The 27,777-nt window shown below is 41.2% G+C and overlaps 1 protein-coding gene and 1 long non-coding RNA gene across 2 annotated transcripts; both read right to left on the bottom strand.

The window, feature by feature from the left end:
• Window positions 1–393: 393 nt before the first annotated feature.
• LOC148296394 (putative disease resistance RPP13-like protein 1) lies at window positions 394–27,717 on the bottom strand. Its single transcript, XM_088249143.1, has 4 exons — window positions 27,546–27,717; window positions 16,756–17,087; window positions 670–3,900; window positions 394–525 (listed from the first exon to the last, which is right to left on the bottom strand). The coding sequence occupies exons 1-4, from the start codon at window positions 27,591–27,593 to the stop codon at window positions 417–419; spliced, it is 3,720 nt and encodes a 1,239-aa protein (XP_088105269.1). The 5' UTR covers window positions 27,594–27,717; the 3' UTR covers window positions 394–416.
• Window positions 21,152–22,255, bottom strand: LOC148296395 (uncharacterized). Its single transcript, XR_015833899.1, has 2 exons — window positions 21,959–22,255; window positions 21,152–21,569 (listed from the first exon to the last, which is right to left on the bottom strand). It is a non-coding gene; the product is annotated as an uncharacterized LOC148296395 (long non-coding RNA).
• Window positions 27,718–27,777: the final 60 nt, after the last annotated feature.

Genomic DNA, 27,777 nt, shown 5'->3' with positions numbered 1-27,777 from the left:
TATTTTACTATCTTAACATCAGAAGGGGAGGAATAGCAGCAGTGGCAATGTAATTCACAAAAAGCCGGGAATGCATGCAATTAGTAACTGAAGATTCGATTATTGACAGAGTGTGCCTATGGTGTGGTTGGTTATAAGCCAAAAATGAATATGTGCTGAACAACAGAGAATGATCTGGGAAGTACCATTTGATGCAACCGTAAAGGTTAATTGGATGCAAAATTGATGGCAAATTTGGGGCAATTGACATAAAAATTGTTTAAAATGTGTATTTCGGTTTATTTGGATAGTGAATTTCAGTTTTTGTATTGAATTAGAAGAAAAGCAGTTAAAGCGGTTATTTGAAGTACATACCTGACTTGAGTTTGTTTGTCTCTATGAGAGAGAGAGAGAGAGAGAGAGAGAGGTGTTTAATATCATCGTATGATGACTTCATCATTTATCTCGATGCAAGGAATGTGAGATATGCTGGCCCAATGATCTTGTCCCGTCTTATTCTGATACCTTTTCTCCAGGGCAGAACATCTGACAATCTTCAGATAAGAAAGAGATGGCGGCAGACCCTCTTCTGGCAGGAATTGGAGACTCGGACAGTCAGAAATATATAGCTCTTGAAGAGAAGTGAGATGTTGAAGTGCCTCTCCTGGAAGGAATTCCAGACTGTCACACCTAGCAATAAATAGTTCTTGAAGAGAAGTGAGCTGTGCAAGTCCCTTTCCATCCAAAGATTTCAAAGTTGATAGCAAAGAGATGCTGAGGGTGTGAAGAGTGGTAGGGAGCAGCTGTTTCTTGAGCAACGTCTCCAAGATTTCATCACTTCCCCTGCCACCAATTTTAAATTGTTCAAGGGAGACAAGTGCTTGCAAACCCCAGTTACAGTAGTCTACCACTGATGAAGATGAAGCCCTCAGTCTCTCACAATTATAAATGGTAAAATATCGGAGGTTGGGAGGCAAACCCCCATCTTCTGCAATTGACTCCAGATTTGGAAGATTTCTTATATCCAAATATTGAAGGGCTGTGAGGGTGTGAATGCGTTCAGGTAATGACTTTAACTTATCGCATCTGCTGAAGTCCAATCGAGTCAGGTTTGGACAGCCAAAGATAGTCAATTGATTGAGATGACTTGGATTCTCAACCGCTCCTTCTTCTTCAATCAAGCAAAGCGATTCCAGATTCTCACAATTGCCAATAGTAAGTGTCGTCAATTTGGGAAAAATGGCCAAGGGGAAGGACCTCATTGAATCACAGCTATTATATATAATCAAAAAGTCGAGCGATGTTAATTTGGCCGACATCTCATGAGGTAGGAATTCTAATCTCCTACAATTGTATATATCTAGTGAAGTCAACGAAGTGGGTAGGCCATCTTTAGGGAACGACGACAGCGTTGGACAATTCCAGAGATTCAAACTTTGCAGACGATTGATGTTGGGCAAGCATTGTATGTCATAAAAATTTCTAATCATAAGTTGGGACAGGAGTTTTGCCTCTAGTAATGATAACAGACCTGTTTGGCATCCATCTTCAATTTTCAATTCTTGAAGAGAATTGTAGTTGAGATTAGTACTAGTACTAGTAGTAGCAGTGGCTCTTTGATCATGTAAAACTCCACACCCTTCCACGCTAAGCTTCTTCAAGCAAGGCAGATCACAAGGCAAGCTTCCTCTCAGCTTCGGACACTTTTCTAGAATTAGCTCTTGGAGACGAGGAAAGTCTGGACCTCCACTCCCACTTGGTACCCATTCCTCCCACTCTGACATCTCCTTAAACTCCAGCCTCTCCAGCGATTGAAATGGCTGAAATGGCTGACCATACAACTCAGGACCTAACGTCCTAAGAAATTTCATATTACATATGAAGAGCTCCTTAAGAGTAGGTAGCTGTCCAAGCGGTGGCAACTCGAAGCAATAATGACAGCCTTCAAGGTGCATAACTTTTATTTTATTGAGGGCAGAGTCTCCCAACCAGTTTGGGAAGCTGGTCCCGCCATAAAGTTTGATGGTCAATCTCTCCAAATTCATGCAAGGTTGGAGCTTGTCAAGTACATATCTCACCTTTTCGGAATGATCGGGATCTTCGGAGCCCCATGCCAACTCTAACTCCTTGAGATCTTTTTTGTTCTTCAAATTAGCTTGCAAGGCATCCCTACCATCAACCACATTATTAGGCTTCAAAATTGAAATTCTTCCTCCAAGATGGGACAACTCCCCCAATTCGTCAATAGTCGACCCAGTAGATTTCCCCACAACAAAAGTAGTCAATGTTCTCAAACTTTTTAGTCTACCTATTTGCACCGGCATCTCTTCAATTTGTGTTCCACTACAATCAAGATGCCTCAAGTTAATCAATTTTCTCATGTCTGCAGGCAATTCAATTAGAGAGGAACAATATGATAATAGTAATGTCTGTAGACTGTAGAGAGTGCAAACTGTGGAAGGTAACCTCTTGATTGCGGTATTAGAGAGATCCAAGTAGCGCAAATGAATGAGGTTACCAATAGAATTGGGTAACTCAACAATATTACCATATTTTGACAACTTTAGCACCCGTAAACATAATAGAGATGGCACTAACTCCTGTAAAACCCTTTTACTTACATAATGCCGATGCCATTCTCTTCTTAGGGGTAGGAAGGTTCGCAAATGCTTAACCTCATATAATGGCTCAAATTTCGCAGCACAATCAAATTGCCCTCTAGCATACGACAAATGCCGAACTCTTTTCAAAACTTCATGTGATTCGCCCCCTTCCCATCTCAAACAGGATTCCCTTGACATAGACATAGCTAAGTCATTGATGAGATCATGCATTGTGAACTTCTCATTTCTTGATCTTTGAAAAAATGATCGTGACAATAACTCATCAAAGTATTTCTTAGTCAGCTCTTCCATTCTTTTCTCACTCTCAGCTTGTGGAATTAAACTTTCTGCCACCCACAGTAGAACTATATCTTCTTTTTGGAATTCATAGCCCTTTGGAAAAATTGAGCAATAAGCAAAACATCGTTTTAAATGAGTTGGGAGATAATGGTAACTCAATCTTAGAGCTGGAATTGCATTACATTTTTCAGGAGACAACTCCCAAATATTGCTATTTAGTATGTTGTTCCATTCCTCATAATTTGTGTTGAAACACAAGAGGCCTCCAAGTGTCTCTGCAGCTAATGGTAAACCGTTGCACTTAGAAGCAATTTTCTTACCAATTTCTTCTAACTCTAGATGTGCACTTGAGTTTCCATTTTCGAAGGCATGTTTTGAAAGTAACAACCAGCAATCCTCATCAGACAACTGTTTCAAATAGTGAATTGGAACTGTGCGCATGAGAGATGCAACACTTTTGTTCCGTGTTGTCACAATGACCCTACTTCCCCATGCTCCGGATGCAAAGGGACGTTGTAGGAGACTCAAATCACCATAGTTCTCATTCCAAAGGTCATCCAACACAAATAAAAATTTCTTGTACTTTATTTGTTGTCCTAGCTCCACTTGAAGAAAACTCAGGTCTTTATTATCGTAAGCTTTTGAACTGACTGACTCAAGTACGGTCTTAGTTACCCTAATAACATCAAAATCATCTGAAACATAAGCCCAAGTTCTAAGATTAAAATGCTCTTTCACTTTGTCATCATTATAAAGGAGCTGAGCGAGGGTTGTCTTGCCAACCCCGCCCATTCCCACTATGGTGATGACGGAGACATCCTTGTCGCTTGCATCATCAGATAACAACAGTTTCATAAGCTTTTCTTTATCTCCATCCCTACCGTACACACAAGATTCATCCACCAAGGAAGTTGTTGGAGTTCTTTGCGAGACCTTCCCCCCAACAACACCTTCTCTCAGGCCAAGCACATCCTTTTGTTTTGCGAGGTGTTCTAATCTATCAAACAACTCCTGAATCCTACTGTTTCCCTCTTTTCGGCCGGGTAGGCCAATGGAAGGAGTTTTTGGTCCTTCTTCTCTTGAGATGCGTAGGCATGCCACCACCAAACCACTTGATGGCTTGGATGGAAAGATTGTGTGAGTGTGTTTGCGCTTCTGATTTCTTAATCAAATGATTGATCGACCAAGCAAGGAACCTCCTCTTGGTCTAGGTTCTTTTTCCTCCTTGAGGTCAAGGATGATTGAGCTTTGTATGACTATTTTTAGGATTTTTGTGATAAGTGCAACGAATGTAAATGCAGTAAACGAAATGACAGAAATGTAAATGCGATTAAGTAGATTAAAGCGATAAAGACTTGAATTAAACTTGAATGTAAAGACAATTGAAATTAAATTGCAAGAATGTAAAGCTTACAGTAGGAAAACGAAGAACTTGGATAATCTGAAAAGCTTGAAAGATAAAATCCTAGACTATGAATTGAAAAGTACAGGATAAAAAGATAGGTTTTGTGTGTTCAGTTGGTGGTCCTCTTCTTTTCTTCTGACGATCAATTTATAGAGCTTCCTTCAGCTCATGGGTTTGGCCATTAAATGGCCTCAACTAACTTTCATTGAAAATCCTTTCAAAATTAATGTCTTCCGGAGCTCTAGACATTTAATGAGAATTTTCCAACCATCATCGACTCCTATGGTTGGTCAGTAAAATGAGATCAGGATAGTAGGGTGGCTACAAATCTTCCCAAAATTAATGCCTTCCGGAGCTCTAGGCGTGAACTTCCTGACAATTTGCTTCTCTCACACCCTTGGTCAAACACCTTGGAGAACTCAATCTACCCTTGGTATTTCATGCACTCACTAGTTTCCAGCTACTTTACCTCTCTCTCACGGCTGCACTCTTGCCTCTATCTTAGCTTAGCTATATCTTCGACCAAAGATGAGAACATCTTGAACCAAGTCCTCAAATTAGGCTTCCATGTTTCCTGCAGGTTGTTCTCTCCTTTACCAATCAAAAGCAACTTAAAACAAAAGCCCTGCATGGAAAAACACCCAAGGAACCCAAAGAGAGAGGTTAAAAACATGTGGAAAAAATAGCATAGCAGAAACTAGACGGCCGGTTGCTTTTCTTCAATTTCTTGTGTCTTTTAGTTGAGCCAAATTCCTCCAACGGATCTTTCCTTCCAACCAAGGATCTTTGAGTTCGACGGAGGACTTTTCCACTGGACGAAGGATTTTTCCATCCAACCGCGGATCTTTAAGTTCGACGGAGGATTTCTTATGTAGTCGACGGAGGATTTTTTTATGAAGTCGACGGAGGATTTCTTATGAAGTCGACGGAGGATTTCTTACGTAGTCGATGGAGGATTTCTTATGTAGTCGACGGAGGATTTTTTATGAAGTCGACGGAGGATTTCTTATGAAGTCGACGAAGGATTTTTGCCAAATAATTGGTGGGTGGGTCTAATAATACCAATCATGACATATACATATATATATAACTTAAACAAAAAGCAATAGGCCAATTGGTGGCCTCTGAGTCATCTTCAGAAAATTCCCACGCCATTTTCATATATATATATGTATAAAAAGTGATTGTAATCATGCAAACACTAAAGCAAAGCTTTAGCCTTCCCGTCACTTTCTCCCACCAACACATAGTTTTATATTGAAAAGTTGGAACCCTTTACTTTGTTTAGCATCTTTTCTCTTCCCTTTTGCAGAGAATTCCTACGCCCCATTCATCAATTGCATCTGCTCCTCCAACTTCCCATAGCCAACTTGTGCATGCATTCCTTCATACTGACTATTTGGATGGTGGATTTTTAACCACACTCAAACATTGCCCCCTCGATTTCTTAACCTTTAGTTGACAAAAGGGGAAAGGAATCGAAAGTCAGGACTTAGATGTTGGGATTCATGGATTTATGCCAGTCTCTGGCATGTTTTATTTTGAAGGAACAAAGTCCAAGGTGAAGAAAAATAATCCGGGCTGCGATCAAAAAATAGGTTGGTATGGTTGGTTCAAAGAAAAATGAGACAAACTTGCTTGCCATCATATAGCAGATGGGAATCTGGCATGGGAAAACTTCATGAGCTCCCTCTGTGACTTTTTCCCTAATGTTTAGATTTATGTTAGGCCGCTAGCCGGCCTGTTTTATGCTTAGCTAGACTTGTAATGAATGTATATGATGTCTCTTGAAAAATCTTTTCATTGGTCATACACATTTTCTCGTCGTTAACATGACCGTGACGGATCAAGTCCCCATCATCTCCCAAGAAGTAGGGTAATATTTTTTTTAAAAACGGCCATTGATGGGTGAATCATGGAGACGACCATTCTCATAACTCAACCTATATGCTCCTTTTCCTAAAACTTGGTTGATAAGAAAAGTTCCTTCCCATGTTGGAGACCATTTACCAAAACTACGATCTCTCGTTCCCAATGGAAGAATAGTTTTCCATACTAAATCTCCAACTCCGAAACTTTTGGCTTTAGTCTTCTTATCATACGCCCTGGCCACCTTTTCTTTTTGGGCCTTTAATTTATCCAAAGCCTCAAGTCGGACCTCGTTGAGATCATCTAGCTCTTGAGCCATCGCCTGATTATACTCATCCTCACTCCATTCAGCGTGGCGAGCCACCCTTAAAGATTTTACAGAAATCTCGAGAGGTAAGACGGCGTCATGGCCGTATGTGAGTGCGAATGGTGTCGTCCCCGTGCCGGACCTTTTAGAGGTCCTATATGCCCAAAGGGTATTGGAGAGGAGAGAATACCATTCTTTAGGATTTTTCTCAATCATTTTTTCCAAAATCCCTTTTATTACTTTGTTGCTGGCCTCAGCTTGACCATTTGACTGAGGATTGTATGGGGTGGACTGAACCATCCTAACTCCCCAATTTTTTGCGGCTGCTTTGACAGCTTCTCCCACGAAAGCTGTTCCTCGGTCAGTCATGATAGACTCTGGTAATCCGAATCGATGGATGATAGACTTCTCAATAAACTCTATCACCTCAGCTTGGGTAACTTGCTTGAGTGGTACAGCCTCTACCCATTTTGTAAAGAAGTCCGTGGCCACTAAAATGAACTTGTGACCCTTAGATGATTTCGGGTGGATTTGGCCAATCACATCCATCGCCCAACCCTTGAAAGGCCAAGCCTTCACAATAGGATTCATGGGTCCGGCCGGAACATGTTGAACTGGACCATGCCTTTGACAACCTTGGCATCCTTTGGCGTAATCAATGCAATCCTTCAAGATGGTTGGCCAATAATACCCATGCCTCCTTAGCAACCATCTCATCTTGATGCCTGCTTGATGAGCTCCACATATTCCTTCATGAACCTCAGTCATAACCATCATCTGATCATTCTTTCCTAGACATTTCATGAGTAAGTCGTCAGAGCCAATACGAAAAAGTTCTTCATCCCTGAGCACATAACTTATGGCCCTTCGCCGAACCTGCCGGCAATGCGGATCACTTGGACACTTCAGATACTCTATGATGTCGTGTCTCCAGTCATCTGGAGTTACAGTCAATGCCATCACCTCCATTGGTATTCCTCTTTCGAAAACTGAGGGCAACGATCGTTTTTCAACTTTGAATAACTCCTCAGAAAGCCCTTCAGAGATCTGAACTCCAGAGGCCAATTGGGCCATTGCATTGGCCTGTGAGTTGCGCTCCCTTGGTAGGTGAGTGAGTCTCACATCATCAAAACCTTCTACTAATTGGCTGGCCAAGGCATGATAGCCAAGCAATGCTTGGCTGGTTACCTTATAGTTGCCGGATAGTTGTTTCAGAACCAACATCGAATCTCCCATGATTGACACATTATTTATTCCAAGTTCTCTCAAAATCTCCAACCCAATGATCAAGGCCTCATATTCGGCCTGATTGTTGGTACAATCAAAGTCTAATTGAAATGAATAACGAGTTCGGAATCCTTGGGGTGATTCAATGATGACACCTGCTCCCCCCATATTTGATGTTCGAGATCCGTCGAAATAGAGACGCCATGGGAATAAACTTATCATGTCGACTTTGAAGAAGTCCATATCTTCTATTTCAACACAAGGGTGAGAGGCCAAGAAATCAGCCATGGCTTGCCCCTTGACGGCCTGCTGAGGCACGTATCGGAAGGTGAATTCTGCTAATGCTATCGTCCATTTTCCAATCCGCCCTCTAATGATTGGGCGAGTGAGCATGTACTTGATCAAATCAGTCTTGGCGATTATATGCACCACGGAAGGCAACATATAGTGCCTTAACTTGATTGCGGTGAAGTATAAGGCTAAACAAAGTTTCTCCACCGGTGAATACTTTCTCTCGATGTCCGTTAAAATTCGGCTTAGGTAATACACTGCTTGCTCCTTTTTCTCATCGTTGTCTTGGGCCAAAAGACTTCCGATGGAATTTTCTGCGGCCGAAATATATAACTTCAAAGGTCGGCCTCGCTTCGGCGGGATTAGCACCGGTGGCTTGGTCAAATACTCTTTGATGGAATCAAATGCCTTTTGGTGAACTTCTTCCCATCGAAATTTCTCCTCATCCTTGAGTTTTAGCAGAGATGAAAAAGGCTCGACTTTCCCGACAGAATTAGCTATAAACCTCCGGAGGAAATTTATTTGGCCTAGCAAACTTTGCAATCCTTTCTTGTTTTTCGGGGGCGGTGCCTCAATGATGGCCTTAGCCTTATTTTTATCAATTTCGATCCCCCTTTGATGTACCAAAAATCCTAGGAAATTCCCGGCGGAAACCCCAAAGGCACATTTCTTTGGATTCATCTTCAATTGATGCTTTCGCATTCTCTCGAAGGCTAACCGAAGGTCATCCAAATGACCTGGTCTCGATTCCGACTTCACCACCACATCGTCGATATAAACTTCTAAGTTTCGACCGATCATGTCATGGAAGATGGCATTCATTGCCCGTTGGTATGTGGCTCCGGCATTCTTTAGGCCGAAGGGCATTACGACATACTCAAAGGTTCCAATGGAACCCGGACATCTAAAGGCTGTCTTGTGAATGTCTTCTTCAGCTATGAAAATTTGATTATAGCCAGAGTGTCCATCCATGAAGGATAAAATTTCATGCTTGGCCGCCCCATCAACTAAGAGGTCTGCCATAGGCATGGGATATTCATCTTTGGGAGTTGCAAGATTAAGGTTACGAAAATCAACACAAATTCTTATTGCTCCCGTTTTCTTCTTTACAGGTACAATATTAGAAAGCCACTCCACATATCTTGCTGGCCTAATAAATTTGGCTTTAACAAGCCTTACAATCTCTTCCTTGACCTGTAATTCTACTTCCGTCGACATTCGGCGAGGTGGCTGCTTGAAGGGCTTGAAATCCTCCGTTGTCGGTAGACGGTGCTCGACCAAGTCACGACTTAGTCCAGGCATCTCAGTGTAATCCCAAGCAAAGCAATCCTTGAACTCTCTTAAAAGCTCTTCCATCTTGGCCCGAAGTTCTGGCTCCAGCAGACCACTGATGTAGATTGGCCGACGATTGTCTTCCGTCCCCAAGTTGATTTCCAACAAAGGGTCTTGGACTTCTGCCTTCGAATCATCCATCTGAGTTGGTGCCAACTCCACTTCCTCAATTTTAAGCGCGTCATCTTCAGGGCCTTCGTGGAGGAATTCCACTAAATGAGCGGTGGACCCATGCTCGGCCGCTCTCTCGGCCCAAAAACCATATAGCCGTCTCAAGGTGTCTTCCACCGCGGCTCTATTCTCTTCTTTCATGGTTGTATCAATCATTAAGAGAGAAAAAATCAGACATCGTGGGGCGCTCCCCATCTGCTTGGGCATCGTGTGCCCCCAAGTCTATCAACTTCTTGGCCGAGACTCCCGTAGGTCGGCCGTTCATATCTGACCCTGTAAAATAAAGAGGACCAAGATCATCCTCGTAAAACCTAGCCTCCACCGCGTTGGCTGAAGCCATGAAAGGCCGTGAGTCGGCCCGAACCAATTCCACGCTCCCATCCTCATGCCAAAACTGTAGAGTTTGATGGAGCGATGAAGGGACACACATATTTCCATGAATCCAATCTCGACCTAACAACGCGGTAAAGTGAGCCGTTGTTTCCACCACAAAGAAATCTGTTGCCCTGACCTTTTCTCCTACTCTGACTTGGAGTGGGATGATTCCTTTTGATATTGTGGTGTCTCCCACAAAGCCACTGACCGTTGTCTCAGTTGGAATTAGTTCTTCTGAGCTTTTCTTCAATTTCCTCATCACTGAAGCTGGGAGGATATTCACCGTGGCTCCCGTATCAACTAGAACTCTGCTCACTGGAACCCCATCAAAGTGAGCATTTACGTATAAAGGTTTAAGGTGGGAAAACATCTTCTTGGTAGGCATTTCAAAGCACACTTTCTCTGGCATTTCCTTCTCCGCACTTGGCATCACAATTTGAGGTTGAGCTACCTCTGCCTTTGGAGTCTCCCGAATTACCTCGATTTCCTTTGGTTCTCCCATCTGAACCATGGACTCGACTTCATCAAAAACATCTCCCTCCATGGAGTTTGGTTGACCTGGCTGAGCTTCGAAAAATAGTGGAAGTGTGACCACCATAGCATCGACCTCGTCGAAGTCCCCAAACCTCACCTTGGTCTTATTTGTCTTCAATTCAGTTTCCAACTTGGTAATCTCTTCCCTACACTCATTAGCTAGTTGCTCCATAGCTTCTTCTGGGAGGTCTTCAAAATACTCGTCATCACCATACTCTTCATTCTCCGCATAAAGTTCTTCATCATTGGCCAAAGTGCCTCCTAGGTTTTCTGAAGTCTCTTCAGATTCTACGTCGGCCGTTGGTTCGGCCTTTTCTTCCACTACGGATGTTTGGACATCGACCATGACTTGGTCCTCCTCCGTTGTCAGCTTATCTTCTGTCGTCTGGGGTTTTCCTTTGACGTCCTCAACCATTTCACGGTTGTTTTCTTTTTTCTCCTTGACCACGGGTGGTGATATCACCTTAATTGGCATTTGCTTCCTGGAGGTCGAAGGATTGGCCTTGGGTTGAATCTTTTTAAACTTCTCAACTTTTGATGGTCCGTCATCCAACACTTTCATTGGCTTGCTAGATTCCGCCTTGAGATTGCTTGCTTCAAAAGCTCCGGTCAAATGAGCCTCCAACTCCAACATTGGCTCATTTAAGGCTGTCACCACAACTTGACCATTCACCCATTGTCGATGTATTTTCATCTCCTCGGCCGCTGCTGCCTCTAACACAGCCACGGCATCAGCTTTGGCGAACTCCAACTCTTCCAGTCGAAGCTTCTCTCGAAGGTCGACCAATCGGTTGAGTTGGGCTTGCCTCTTGTCCGCCCACTCAAACTCTGCTTTACAAGTGGCAGCATATTGTCTTTGAGCCCTTCTTGTTTGAGTTTTGCTCAATGGTATCGGAGGCAACTTCGAACCTCTACTCCTATACCATTGTCCTGCCTTTGTGTTTGGCATCTTGAAAGTTGGGACACCACTACCATCAGATGGGCGAGGTCTTGATACATAGGCCACATCTCGACTCTTTCCTTCTCCCACCGAAACCCACATGCTTCTATTTTTACCCTGGCTTGGGTTCAGCAGATCAACATCTTCATACTTAGTGGCATCTGATGACTTCTCTTGGGCTGATATCGTGGCCTCTCGTACCTATCTTGGTATTCATGTAATGGTCGTTTGTTCGGCCTAGTCTCCATCATGCCCCTTGGGCTATATGGACCGTAATTCCTGTTGGAAAAAATGGCTCACCTAAAAAGATACAAAGTTTTTGGCGCTCAAAGGATGATTTTGAATCTGCCTAAAAGCGACCGGTCGCTGGACATTTGCGACCGGTCGTTTTGAAGCAGATTCGAAGTCTGGAGCAAAACTGAAGAGCGACCGGTCGCTAGTTCTTTGCGACCGGTCGCAGGAACACGAGCGACCGGTCGCTTGACATTTGCGACCGGTCGCTTAGAAGCAGATTCAAAGTCTGGAGGGAAAACTTCTGGCGACCGGTCGCCCATTCCTGACGACCGGTCGCTCCAGTTGTGCTGTGACGTTTCCTTACGTGTTTTCAACTGTGTTTTCGATGGCTATCGCTTTCCACATGATTTCAGAAGCTTTGTGGGTCACTTCTGAGTTAAATGAATGTTGACTACGTGCTGGATAAGTTGGGAGAGCACTCATGGCTAGTTGGTTATCTTATTTCAAAGATATCACTCTCCATTTTCTGGTGTAAGTGGGAGGTGGCTGAGTTGGATTCTATTTACCTACTTGATCTGACATTTAGTCTAAGTGGTGACTAAAGAGAAGAACGTGGAGGACAAGCTGATATCTTATCTCTTGTCTATTGGCTTGTGTAGGAAATGGGGTGAAGTAAGATAACACAAGAGGAGAAAACAAGTTGGATAATTAGGAAGTGGCTGGAGCAGAAGAAGTAGTTTTTTTCTTGTGAGAGTTTCAGAAAAAGCCAAGGGTGAGAGCAAGAGAGTTCTCAAAGTGTATCAAGGTGTTGAGGAAGGGTGTGAGAGAAACAGATTGTGAGGGTAGTGTTCTAAGGGGGTTTCCTTTGTAAACCAAAGTTGTAACCTATCTTCATTAGTGAAATTTCTCAAGGTGATCACCAAAGAGGATGTAGGCAATTTGCTGAACCTCTATAAACACTTGTGTCATTTGTGCTTGGTTAATTTCTGTGTGTGTGTGTAAGACTCATCCATCATTGAGTTCTTTGTCTAAAAGTCCATCAACAACAAGATCTTAAAAGGGCAGTGAGTTAGTCATTCTAATTCACAACAATTCCCGGCCGAACTTTTAATCATATTTTTCCCAGCACTGTTTGGTCTACCTGTCTGGGCTTGATCCTTGATTGTCTCCTTAGTCGGTTCCCTAGCTGGCTCCTTGGGTTTTGGTAGAACTACCTCCAATGAGATCTCACATTGACATCGGCTACATAGCACAATAGCCTTGGGAGGTTCTTCCATAATTGGAATTTTCTCATCTAGAGCCTTTATCACTTCTGGGTACATTTTGGCCTTACCCTTTGCCTTAGGATCTATCAGGTTCTCCCTTGCTCTTCTCTCAGCTGCTGCTCTTCCGGAACCACCCAAGTCTAATCTTGGTCGAGGTTGATCTGGCCTTGGGAAGTTGGCATTCACCATGTTGGCCTGAGCACTTAGGAATGGATTCTGATCAACACCCATTGTAGCTTTCTCTGGAAATTTCAAGATTTTTCTATCAATGAGATCCTGCACGACATTCCGAAAAACAAGGCAATTGTTAGTTGCATGAGACCATACATCATGCCATTTGCAAAAAGTCTTGTTTCTAAGTTCATTAGCCGACAGAATATCATGACCATTTGGCAATTTTATCATCTTTTCTTTTAAAAGTTGGTCGAAGATTAGTTCGGCTTTCGAAATGTCAAAGGTATAGGACTTGGTTCCGACTCCCTTTTGAGAAGTTCCACTAAACTTAGAAATCTGGACCGTTGTCGGCCTCTGATCCTTGGAGGCTTTGGACAAAGCCTTGCATACGTGTGGTTCACTGACCACGATTTCAGCCAAGTTTATCCCCGCGGATTCTTCTTCTTCTGCTAGGAAGATTTCCTCATCTGCCTCCTTTGAATTCACATTTTCGACATCCACCGCATGGACAGCCATGGTTCTAGATGTGGAAGGTTTTGGTAGTTCTCTATAGAAAGTCGGTCGAGATGTCGGCCGATTCTTTTGTTGTTCCTCCTTTAAAAGAGCTTCATATCGATCCACCCGAAGTAGGAGGTCATAAATATCACGAAACTCAATACCCTCAAACTTCTTCCGAAGATCGAGCAATAACCCACCTTGAGCCAACTTTGCAAATTCATGTTCAGGCATGTTGACCGTACATCTAGCCCTTGCTTCTCTGAACTTCCCCAAGTATTCTTGGACTGACTCGTTTGGTCCTTGGCGCATCTTGGCCAAGTCGGCCATTGACACATCTGGCTCTAGCCGATAAAATTGTTCGTGGAAGATTTGCTCCATAGTCTGCCAATTTGGAACAGAGTTCTGAGGAAGTTTGACATACCATGAAAAAGCAGCCCCTGTGAGGGTGCTTGGGAATAGCCTTAATTTCAAGACCTCGCGATGTCCGATTTCGGCACATTGAGCAGTGAATCGACCAATATGCTCCACGGTCGACTGGAGTCCATCTCCTGAAAATAATGCAAAATCCGGAACTTTGAATCCTCGTGGAAATTCCTCTTGATCAAAATGCTCCGGATATGGCCTCCGGTAGACGGGTCTACCAATTCTTCTAGCATGGGGCACCATATCTTGGATCATCTGCTCAACCGCTCCTCGGTCGATTGCTTGATTTCCTAGTAATGGATTATTCCCACCAAGATTATTCCATCCACCGACTCCGGCAAATTGGTTTATATGAGGCCCAGCAAAATTTGCCCCTGCCCCCTGGTGAACTTGTGGGCGGAATTGGTTGAACTGCGGGAGTCCTTGGAATTGATTGGCCGCCGCATATGGGTTATTACCCATCGGCAGAACATTGACCGCTGGAGCTGGGTTGCCCCCAGCCGGTGCATTCGATTGAGGCGGATTCGCCCCAAAAATGTTTGGTTGGGCCTCCAATTGAAGCCTTGCCACTGGCACTCCATTTGCTGCCTGATTTTCATTTTGGCCATTTTTTTGGCCTAACAATCGATTAAACCTCTCATTGATCTGAGCATTCTGAGTGGCCATGGTTTGAGCCAAGGTTTGAGCTACGGTTTGAGCAATAGTTTGAGTTGCCTCCTGCATTCTTTGATTGCTCGACATTTCCATCGTACGGAAGAGTTGTTGGAGTTCCAACGATGTGGCCAAACTTGGTCTCAAGACCGGTCCTTTGGCGGCTTCCATAACATCTTCGACCACCACTTGGTCGAGATCGACGGCCGCATTTCGGCCAAGGCCATTTTGGCCTTGCTGATTATTCGGAATATCTTGTGGCTGAGAATTTGTAGGAAGTGAACCAGCCATGCTCGACTCTGATTCCAAATGAAGTCTAGACTCTTCAAATTCTTGATCTCTTCTAGGATTCCTCCTAGTGTTTACAACCATACAATTCTTTTCTAGTCCCACTGGGCGTGCCAAATTATGTTTCCCTCTTTTCGGCCGGGTAGGCCAATGGAAGGAGTTTTTGGTCCTTCTTCTCTTAAGATGCGTAGGCGTGCCACCACCAAACCACTTGATGGCTTGGATGGAAAGATTGTGTGAGTGTGTTTGCGCTTCTGATTTCTTAATCAAATGATTGATCGACCAAGCAAGGAACCTCCTCTTGGTCTAGGTTCTTTTTCCTCCTTGAGGTCAAGGATGATTGAGCTTTGTATGACTATTTTTAGGATTTTTGTGATAAGTGCAACGAATGTAAATGCAGTAAACGAAATGACAGAAATGTAAATGCGATTAAGTAGATTAAAGCGATAAAGACTTGAATTAAACTTGAATGTAAAGACAATTGAAATTAAATTGCAAGAATGTAAAGCTTACAGTAGGAAAACGAAGAACTTGGATAATCTGAAAAGCTTGAAAGATAAAATCCTAGACTATGAATTGAAAAGTACAGGATAAAAAGATAGGTTTTGTGTGTTCAGTTGGCGGTCCTCTTCTTTTCTTCTGACGATCAATTTATAGAGCTTCCTTCAGCTTATGGGTTTGGCCATTAAATGGCCTCAACTAACTTTCATTGAAAATCCTTTCAAAATTAATGTCTTCCGGAGCTCTAGACATTTAATGAGAATTTTCCAACCATCATCGACTCCTATGGTTGGTCAGTAAAATGAGATCAGGATAGTAGGGTGGCTACAAATCTTCCCAAAATTAATGCCTTCCGGAGCTCTAGGCGTGAACTTCCTGACAATTTGCTTCTCTCACACCCTTGCTCAAACACCTTGGAGAACTCAATCTACCCTTGGTATTTCATGCACTCACTAGTTTCCAGCTACTTTACCTCTCTCTCACGGCTGCACTCTTGCCTCTATCTTAGCTTAGCTATATCTTCGACCAAAGATGAGAACATCTTGAACCAAGTCCTCAAATTAGGCTTCCATGTTTCCTGCAGGTTGTTCTCTCCTTTACCAATCAAAAGCAACTTAAAACAAAAGCCCTGAATGGAAAAACACCCAAGGAACCCAAAGAGAGAGGTTAAAAACATGTGGAAAAAATAGCATAGCAGAAACTAGACGGCCGGTTGCTTTTCTTCAATTTCTTGTGTCTTTTAGTTGAGCCAAATTCCTCCAACGGATCTTTCCTTCCAACCAAGGATCTTTGAGTTCGACGGAGGATTTTTCCACTGGACGAAGGATTTTTCCATCCAACCGCGGATCTTTAAGTTCGACGGAGGATTTCTTATGTAGTCGACGGAGGATTTTTTTATGAAGTCGACGGAGGATTTCTTATGAAGTCGACGGAGGATTTTTTATGAAGTCGACGGAGGATTTCTTATGAAGTCGACGGAGGATTTCTTATGAAGTCGACGAAGGATTTTTGCCAAATAATTGGTGGGTGGGTCTAATAATACCAATCATGACATATACATATATATATAACTTAAACAAAAAGCAATAGGCCAATTGGTGGCCTCTGAGTCATCTTCAGAAAATTCACACGCCATTTTCATATATATATATATATGTATAAAAAGTGATTGTAATCATGCAAACACTAAAGCAAAGCTTTAGCCTTTCCGTCACTTTCTCCCACCAACACATAGTTTTATATTGAAAAGTTGGAACCCTTTACTTTGTTTAGCATCTTTTCTCTTCCCTTTTGCAGAGAATTCCTACGCCCCATTCATCAATTGCATCTGCTCCTCCAACTTCCCATAGCCAAGTTTGGATGGTGGATTTTTAACCACACTCAAACACCTACCATTCATGCCTTGATAAAAAGGATTAAGAGAAGTGGAGAGGAAGTTCCACACCTGAGTTTTGACGGTTCGATATTCAGCTTCCACCTTGCATCGCAGAACTTCAGAATTGATCTCGTCCAGAAGGTCATCCGCATCAAAGACAGCATCTTGAAGCTCATCAAGCCACTCTTTGACGTAAGTGTTCGAGAACTGCTTCTCCTCCGCGTCATTAAGCCCTGCATTGAGGCTCAACAGCGTTATCTTCAGTTTCTTCACAAGCGACTCATCCAGTTTCTTTCCCCCGAACAAGTCCCTGAACTCACGAGAATCAATCTTGTTGCACAGCACCTGCACGGAAGCAGAGAGAAAAGCCTCTCCAACCAAAGCCATGTTTCGATTCTTAGCAAAGGATTGGGACTTGAGTTAAGATTTGAAGCAAGTTATCCAGCAAAGGATTTGGACTTGAGTTAAGATTTGAAGCAAGTTATGCAGCAAAGGATTTGGCTGTTGAGAACTTGAGTTAAGATTTATGTTGTTCTCAGATAGCTCAGCTAGCACAACTTAGAAATACAGGCAAGGCAGTATGAAAGCTTTTGTGATTGTAATTATATATTATGTATTTAACGAGCACCGTTGGTTGGCTGTCTTGTCAGTGTTCCAGTTTTTTTGCGCAAGATGATAATTTAAATTAAATTATGGTTAGCCCTCACATGGGGACGGTTTTAAATTAAATTAATTTTAAACATGTCTTTCTCTGGGAGGACAAGTTTTTCAAACTTTTCTTGCCCTCACATGGGGACGGTTCGTCAATACCATTAATTAATTCAAATTGTGTAGGTGGGTTCTTGGAACCCACACGGCCTAAGGAATAATACTCAGGTTTGGACTGTTGGAGAGTGGAGGATGACAACTCTTAACAGATTTCAATACATAATGGCGTGGATTTATTCAATCCATAAAGCAGACATGTGCTTAATGACTTGTTTCATAAGACTTTTATCATAGAATTTTATTTACTTTTTTGTTTATTTTATGAATAGTATCATATTTTAATATTTATCGAAGTAGTGCATAACCAAATGAAATTACTTCTATTATTTATCTTTTGTTTATGGTAACTCATGCGCATACATGAAACCATGTAGCAAAAAATAATTTGGCACATTTTTAGATTGATTATGTCTTGATATTGCATGACTCAAACTTAACTGTTCTAGATTGCTTATGTATTGAAAGAAGTAGCAACACCATATCTCTAAAGCTTAACGAAAAAATAAACATGCAATCTTTAAAATGTTCAACTGCTCCAGTTGCCTGCTCCTCAGCATCTGCCACCATCTCATCAACTACGTCTTTCTCGATATCATCTTCCTCAGTTACAGTCTCTTCAGCCACTTGCTCTTCGGCTGCCTCTATGTCCACAACATTGATGGGGCAGGCCAAGGTAGAAACTCTCGACGTCTTCTTCTCTAATGGAATAACAATGAGCGACCACACTTTTGCAGTCCAAGTAACCCAACTTGTATGCATCGATAACGGCCTCGTACTTGAGATGGAAGAAGGCCTCCTTGTGACTATGCAAGGCAGCTACAGAAGAGTTGAGTTCACTATCTTTTTTAGCAAAGGAACTCTTCAGCACATACATGCTCTCCTTCATTTTAGACATCCTCGTTTCATGGTAGATCTGCTTTGTTGAGAGCTTGCTAGTCAAATCAACATTCTTCTTCTCCAACTAGCTGAGCTGAGAAGAAGAGGGGGCAGCAGTAGACGAGTTCCGGATGGCCTCAACAGCAAAAACTACTTATTTTTTAAGCAAACTGACAGTCACTTCCATTTGTTTCTCCAAGGAAAGACTTGAGAACATGCCAAGATCACTAGCCTGATGTATATGATCAACTAGCTTGACGCAAGCAGACGGGCTCGATATGACGGGCTCGATATGACTCTTTAGCCTTCTTAGCTGCAGCCATCCTAACCTCCAAAAGAGTCAACGACGCCGAATCAACTTCATGTTTGACTGCTTGTGACTCGACAGCTGGATCACAATGGTTAGGTAGAGGAGCAGTCCTCCTAGTTTGATCCTTATCCTTTGATCGGTGTAGGTGACTTGAACTTCGGGGAGGAATGTCACCATCCTTTTGCTTTTCGACAGGCGAACTGGTTCGGCATCGGACTTCTTTACAAGGCAGATTGCAGTTTTTCAGCTTGTCAATTAGAGACTTGAGCGAAATGTCCCGAACTTTTTGCATGCCACCAATATTTTTACTATCTGGGCCGACAAGGTGCTTGACCCTGTCAGATGACGAAGGAGTAGTTCATACTTGAGTCTTCTCATCAGAAGGGACCTCTTTCAAAGAAGACAAGATGACTGAACAACTACGAAACAAAGGAAAAAATTTGCGAGCTAAATTACATGTCAAAAAAAAAATTAAATAAAGAGGACTCTCAGCACTAGCCAAGCTGCCGCATATTTTCTCAAAAATCTAATCGAACTAACTTAGGAATCGGAGTGCCTTTGGGTGTGGTCTTTTACTCCTATTTGTTTCGCAAGAACCGAGGAAGGGAGAGAAGGAAGCTTGAAGGGTGAAAAATCTACATGCGAATATTCTCCCATGAGAAAACCAAAACTCCAACCATGTTTCGATTCTTTGCAAAGGATTTGGACCAAGTATTGTGGGTTTTGGAAATTCTTGTTCAGTTTTGGAACAAGTTTAGAAGGGTGTTGAGATTAGGTAACTCTCAATTTGATTTGACTTGGGAGTCTTCGGGTGAGATTATTACTACCAAATACTTATATTATATAGCAAAAGAACAAATGCTTGTGTAACAGACTCAACATGAGGATGGGGTCGACAAACTCGACATAAAGCTACCGTCCATCAATATATTATTGGGAAATAGCTCTAAATGCCATCATTTTTTTAGTTTTAAGTGGAAATACCACCTCTCCCCACTTATTGCACACATAACACTTTTCTGAAATTTAGTTCTCTCTTAGCTCTCTCTTGGCTTCGTCTCTCACTTTCTCTTCACTCTCTCGTCGCTTAGTTCTCACTCTCTCTTCTCTCTTCCTCTCCCAGCAGAATCTGTTCATCGAAGCTCAACTTCATCGTTCACCTCCAACAAGTATTGTTCAACGTCATTTTCTTACAGTTTAGGGGTTTCTCTGAAGTTGGTTTATGGGTTTATGGGTTTCTATGAAATTGGTTTGGGGGTTTGTTCGAAATTGGTTTAGGGTTTAGGGGTTCCTCTGAAATTGGTTTCGGGGTTTCTCTGAAATTGTGATGGCTCCTTGTTTGAAACAGTGAATGGGTTTGTTCTTTGTGGATTGATGCTTGCACTGCTGTTGTTTTGTTGTTGCTATTGATGTCGTATTGCTGTTTTTTTGCTGGTGTATTGCTAATTTAGTGATGTTGTAATGACATTTTAGTGCTGTTGTATTGCTAGTTTATTATGGTTTTATTATGGTTTTTGTAGCTATTATTAATTGGTATTTGGTGGCTTACTATGGGTCTTTATGACCATTGCATTTAACCTTCTTACAAGTCTAATCAGTATCTATTTTCTTTTTTGAAGATGATATCTAAAGTCTAAGACAATTAACCAGTGTATATCATTTTTAACTTGTATGCTCCCAACCATATCATACTTTTTGTTTCAGAATAATGCTTGTTAATTTGACATATTTTTTTATAACTCTGTTTACTAACTTTAGGGCTTGCATATTGGATATGGATAAGTTTTCTTTCTTTTTCATATTTTCTTGTGATTCTTTGGAATTTCAGTTTGGGGATGAATATTCAATGTCTAAACGAAGAGCAAAGAACCATATGTGGTGTAATATGAGTTCTTTAAAAGTTTGCTCTTTTGTTCTTGATCATTGTCTGCTTAAAAGAAAGCAGGAAATGAGTAAGGATGGGAACCTGGTATTATATTTTGCTTTGACCCTTTCCGAACTAGCAAAAGCCTTCATCGACTGCGCTGATGAGGAGGATGTCGTGAAGTTTGGATTTCTATATTTTGTTGTTTTTGTGCTGTTGGGTAGTGAAAAACATGTCAACATTGATATGCAGTATTTGAAGTTGTCGAAAGAGTATGCATGCGGGTCATGAATTTGATGGGTTGCGGTCGCCGCAATTGTAGAGTATGCAACTCCGAATGTGTCAACAGCAAGAAACTTTGGACACATTAATATGACTTTTGAGACTATAAAATGTAGTGGAACTAGTGGAACTATGAGGTGGCCTCTTTTAGTATTTTGTAACTATGGGGTGGCCTCTTATTGTATTATGTAAGTTTCGAAATTGGATTTGATAGAATTGTGATGCCTCTTTTTGTATTTGTGCATATACACTTTCCTTTATCCTTGTCCAGTTCAAACGATTATAGCGGCAATAACTTCACAATACGCATGCGAATAATGGGCAATATGATATCAATAAAAGCACAATACAATCACAATAGGGTCCCATTGCAGTAGGTACTGCATCAAACTCTACCATTTGATTGACTTATACATCCCTTAAAAGACATGTGGCCTACAATACACCCGTTCAAAATAGACTCTATATATACAAGTCATGTCTTACACCACCATCACATCCCCCCCTAAATTACAAAAAATGACACCACAAAACCTGATGCTCCTTCCTCATTCATGCCTTGCCTCTTATCTCTCAGCAATCTAATGCACACAATCCAACAGTTCAGCAAATGTGATGGTTCGTGGTACTATTAAGCCTTTTGAGTCACCCCCTTCGTATTTGCACATCTTCTTTGAGGTTACCCATTTTCCATTGTAGCAAACCATAATCACAATCGTCTCCATTTCTGACCATGACAAAACAACATTTCATTAACACATTTGAAGCCACGACCAAATCACTGCAATACAACCCCAATAACCAGGCAATACAATGGCAATACAAAAACAATATAACAGCAACACAACAGCAATAAAACAACAATAACACAGCACTGAACAAGGATTCATCACAATCAGACTATACAAATCTACTACATCAAATGGAAAATCTCAAGTTTCAAGATTCACATATCCAGAGCAATCTAAATGCATTTGGTAAAAACCCAGATGGATGAGCATAAAGATTCAAAAAACATTACCCAAAGCAATTTAATTTCACAGAAACCCAAGCAATCAAAATAAAACCAATTTCACAGAATCCCACATAGATTAAGAAAATGACCATCAAGACTACCTATTGGAGGTCGGCAATGGAGTAGAGCTTCAAGGTTGCAAGCAGCTGCAACCTTACATTATTCAGAAGACTTACCTAGAAGATGGGGTTGAGGGGGGGGGGGGGGGGGGGGGTTCCCAATTCATAACAGAGAGTTGGGGACAATTCAGAACAGAGATCGCTACTGAAAGAGAGCTGCGCGAGAGGGATACAACTGCACGAGAGAGAGAGAGAGAGAGAGAGAGAGAGAGAGAGCGAATAGAGAGCTAAGAGAGCTGAGAGAGAACTAAATTTCAAAGAAAGTGTTCTGTGTGCAATAAGTGGACAATAAATATATATTTATAGGTAGTATTTGCAAAATTTGTGGGGAGAGGTGGTATTTCCACTTAAAACTAAAAAACTTGTGGCATTTAAAGCTATTTCCCTATATTATTTGATGCAGTTTGTTGTTGGGATTATGATGCTTTTATGCTAAGCAAGCATTGATATATATTTTCCTTCTCTCATTTTTTATATTAAAATCAAATTATTGTTTAACCAGAGTTTAAGCAATTCCAAAACGTCACCAAGAATAACATAAACAAACAACAGAAGGTCATTTGTGATGACACAATTTCCATTTAATAATGCAACATACAACTATTCAATATATATACGTGTCGATCAATACATAAGTTTTGAAAGCTCTTACTATAAAATAAATGAATAAATAAAACTCATTTGACTTTTAGGCTTTTCCAATGAGACAATTAGCAAATGCTTTTGTAATGTGGGGGACCCCACATGGTTTTGACACTTTTGTCTCTCTCCACAAGAGGGAGAAAAACTTCCCTCGCACGCGATTCAGCTTTAGCCATCCACAGCATTAGCCCAATCCAATGAAATTGTGGTAACTGCCAACCCCCTTACCCATTCCTGCCTCTACTAATGCAAAATGTGCACAATTTGATTGAAAATTTGTGAAATGTCATTGGTGCTGATTTCTTTTTCCTTTTATTATTTTTGGCTTATTTTTCTTTATTTCTTATTTTTGTTTGTTTTATCAAATCTCTTTGTAAAAGAGGCAAAACATTGGATTTACGGCATCACGCATAAAAGAAGAAGAAAATGAACCAGCAGAGAAGTGCCCTATTTTTATTTATTTTTTTTTTTTTCCTTCTCATGTTCTGAATACATATAGTTTCATTATTTTTTGGAAGACAGAGACAAGTAGACTCAAAGGAGAACAAAAAATTAGTTAATTGGAAAGATTTGATGGATAATGGGGTGTTGCAATTTTGTGTATATGCGGTGCTGTGCATTATACCCTTTAGAATACTGTTTGCTTAGAGGGCCAACACCAAAGCTATGATCTATCCCCTGCTGTAAATGACTCGACTTCTGGACGTTAGTTATTCGCTAAAAATTAACAGGTGAAAGAAGGGATTCCATTAGAAGCCGCAGTTAGCTTGAAATTTTAAAATACACGAAGCCAAATTGGGTCAAGTCGGGGTAGTAGTTCTCATTGGGAATGAAACGCAGAGAGTCTGGAGTTCAAGGAAAGGATACAACTAAAGGCAAAATTCTAGTGAAATGGAACTGTAGGTCAATTGCAAACATCGACCTTTTAGGGTGCTTTCATTTTCATGCATATCTTAATCAATTTGGGGGGAGTAGAAATCGGGATAGAGGGGGAGAGAGATAGTTTAATTTTAATTTTTTCATTGTCTGCCGCGCAAATCTCACGGCCTGGAGTTCCGGGCCGAGGGGATGTGCGTTAACACGCGGTTTCTTGTTTTTGGGTGCGGTGCGGTTGTGCGCGGGCGTGCCAGCACGGTCTACCGTGCGTCGATGTGTTGATGAGTGTTGGATGAATAAGTGGTGCGCCTGTTTGAACTCGTCTTCCTAATCAAACGATTGTAGCCGAGAGAGGAACTGGTCTCGGCTGTTAGGTTCATGGCCTGAACTACAAGGCCGTTGAGTGATGGTGTTGGTGGTGGGTTTTGGGCGGTGCTCCGGCGCGCTGCTCAGGGAGCGACGGTCGTGTGATATATGGGGTGAGTGAACGTACAACAAGAATGGTGCTCCGGCGCCTTGAAAATCAAGGATCGTATGATATATTGATGAATGGATTTTCCTTACAATCTAACACTACTCCTAGGAAAGCAAGTAAAGATATTGAAAGTGCATTACAGGAAAAAATAAGTTGCTCCGTGGGAGGCTTTGTTTTGGTGTTGAGCCCTTTGAATGTAGCTCGAGTCTTGTATTTATAGGAAGAATCCCTGGATGAGTAATCGAGGCTGAATTTACACATAGTGGAGTCTGATTAGCGCAAGTAGGTGTCCAATCGACATTTGGGATCGTGAAGTATGGTGATGTAACACCAGAAATCCCGGTGAATCTCGGCCGCCGCTCTTGATCGTGGGTTCTGAGCTTCTGGCCGTGGAGACGCATTTATGGCCTGGATAGCTGTTGAACCAATATCCCAGGCTGTCAGAATTTTTGTGAGAATGTTCACGTCTAATTACTCTGATCCTCATCACCAAATCCTGACTTCAGTCACTTCCCACCTTCCCTCATGCATTAAATGCTTCTTTGTGGCCAATGGGTTTGCTGCATTAAACAGGCACTACTTCATTAAATGAAGTCTGGGACCCTGCTGTCACGTGATGATTTACCTTTAATGCCTTGACCGTGATTTTGTTCGGCCTCGGCCTCGGCCTGTGCTTGAGGCCGAGATGATCATGCCTTGGCATTTCTTCTTTTGTCTTTAGGAAGGCGAAGTACCCTGGCGAAACGCTGCGTTTCAGTTTTTACGAACAAGTGCCAGGGCCGAGAGAAGGGGCTCCTTCGGCCAGCTTATGGCCGTGATTTATCAGGCACAAACATTTATTCATATTTTAATCAATTTAATACAAAAATACCATTTTTCCCTTGCATTTAACAGAAAAGTTAACAAAATTGACGGCAAGACTATTTTTCCTTATGAAGCTGAAGTTGAAGGACCATGGGAACAATTTTGGAAATTGAAGGACTCAAATGCAAATCGGGTCTAAGTTTAGGGACTAATAAAACGATTAACCCCCTATGTTCAAGTATGAAGGAATTAAGAATTGGTTAGATTGATCTTAGAATACGTTATTTACTCAAATGGTCCTCAAATTTATACCCAAATTGCATTTTGTTCCCTCAACTAAATTATTCGTTCAAATGGTCTACCAACACTTTATTAATCGGTGCATTTGTCCTACCATTACATTCTGTCAATATTGTCGTCAAATATAAGGGTAGAATAGTCTAGTAAAATAAAATAGTAAATAAATTAAAAACTAAAAACCAAAAGTAAAAAAAACCTGTCTCCCTCTCCCACCTCCCAACCCCCAGCTCGATAACCATTGCCCCAGCAGCCTAGCGCCTCATCTTCTCCTCCCCACAGTCCACCATCTCTTCCCCTCCCTCCTTGTCCCCTCCACCTCTTCCCTCTATCTCCCTCTATTTCTCTCTTCAAATGTTTAATATTGGGACTGCAAGGCTCTGGGTTTGTTCGGGAAGAGAGAGAGAGAGAGAGAGAGAGAGAGAGGAAGGCTGTTGCAGACCCACAATGAGATGGGGGTTGGGTGGGTTGATTTTTTTTAGAGTTACTTTTTGTTGTTTTTTATTCGTTTATAGTTTAAATTATTTTTAAAAATAAAGAAAATTTTGTATTAATTTTTAATCATATATTTTATTTTATTTTCAAAAGTTTTATTTACCCCTACAAATGTAGCATGTGCTGGTCACGTGACTAATTTAATAGAAAATGTATTTGTAGGACCAATGCGCCTATTAATAAAGAGTTGGTGGACCATTTCAATGAATAATTTAGTTGAGAGACCAAAATGCAACTCAGGTATAAGTTTGAGGACCATTTGAGTAAATAACCCAGCAAATTAATTTCTCTAGTTAACCCCGAACTCTTGTAGCTTTTGAAAATTAATTGCCAACAAGAAGTATGTACAAGAAAATAGACATAGAATAATAAAAAGGGAATCTAACAACATAAAAGAAAAATATGAGATGAAAGATTTGGGTAGTCTGAAATTTTTTCTAGGAGTGGAAGTCACTCGATCTAAACATAACTTATTTCTTTCATAAAAGAAGTATGTCATGGACCTACTAGCAGATACTGGAATGCTTGACTGTAAACCAGCTGATACACACCTATTGTTGAGAATCATAAACTTAGGGTTTATGTGGATCAGATCCCAACTAACAAAGAAAGATACAAAAGGTTGGTTGAGAGATTGATCTATTTATCACTGACACCAATGGCGGAGCCAAAAAATTCATCAAGGAGGGTTAACCTCAAAAAATAAAATCATTGCATAACAAGATAAATTTTTCTAATAATACAAAGTCTTTAGTAATAACTCATATGTCATTCCAATACATTCACAATCGTCATTGACGAGTTTTCATCTCTTGAAATCTTTTCATAATCACTTCATTATCAATAATATCAAATGTATCTTTCTCAATATATATGATCAAGTTGTCATTCATCCATATATCTCCCATTTGGTTGTCTGATTTAGCTTTTAGGTTAGTAATTCTTTAATTAAGTTATTAAAAAAAAAAGTAAAGAAAAGAAAAAAGGAAATCTGAGAAGGGTCATATTTTAATAATAAATTTTATACAAAGTGTAAATAGTAATGAACGCAGGGTTATTTATGGACTTTCAGAAGGGTTAGCTAACCCTTGTGGGCCTTCATTGTCTCCGCCTATGACTGACAAGCCCTGATATTGCCTATACTGTAAGTGTTGCTAGCCAATTTATGCATTCACCTTAGTGAAGATCATATGGCTGCTGTGATGTGTATTCTGAGTTATTTAAAGTCTGCTCGTGGGAGAGGTTTAATATTTAAGAAAAATGGCCACTTGGATATAGAATGTTACACTGACACAGATTATCCAGGGAATATTATAGATAGATGTTCTACATCAGGTTACTTCACCTTTGTTGGCGGTACCTAGTTACGTGGCATAGCAAGAAGCAAAATGTTGTGTCTCAGTCCTCTGCAGAGTCTGAGTACATAGGGATTGCCCAAGGGGTTTGTGAAATACTGTGGTTGGTGGTTACTTGCTAAAATTGGGTTTAGACCGGATGCTGCTATAAAGCTCCACTGTGATAGTTAGTATGCATTTGAAGTTGCTAACAATCCAGTGCAACATGATCGAACAAAGCATATAGAAATTGATTGGCATTTCATTAAGGAGAGGTTGGAGCATAAGTTAATTTCTATACCTTTTGTGCCTTCTTCAGAGCAGTTTGCAGATATGTTGACCCATGCCATATAAAAGAGCCAATTTTAAGACTCACTTTACAAGTTGGGTATTACTGATATCTATGCACAACTTGAAGGGGAGTGTTGGCGTGAGTCAAAGTCAACGTTCCTATTAGGAATAGAATTTGTATTTTATTGTAATTATCTAATTTGAGTAGAGATTTTGTATATATTTCCTATTTGTACCCAATATGTATGTAGTATACATATCCCTCTCTGAGAGTAGAATAAACATATAAGTTTAAACCGTAATTATTTTTGAGTAAGTCCCTGAATTCGCAGGAACCAACCTTGTTGCACAGCACCTGCAAGGAAGCAGAGAGAAAAGCCCCTCCAACCAAAGCTCCAGCCATGTTTCGATTCTTTGCAAAGGATTATGGATCTTCTTGTTCAGTTTTGCAGCAAGTTTTGAAGGGCTGTTGAGAACTTGAGATATTGTGTGACTCTCAATATTTCATTGACTTGGAGTCTTCGACTGAGATCGTTACTCCCAGATACTTTTGTTACCCCAAAAAAAAAAACATGAAGAACCCAAAT

The sequence above is a fragment of the Prunus avium genome, chromosome 2 (genome assembly GCF_965620075.1).
Source record: "Prunus avium chromosome 2, drPruAviu1.hap1.1, whole genome shotgun sequence".
NCBI classification, from domain to species: Eukaryota; Viridiplantae; Streptophyta; class Magnoliopsida; order Rosales; family Rosaceae; genus Prunus; species Prunus avium.
This window is presented reverse-complemented; position numbering and strand designations above follow the sequence as displayed.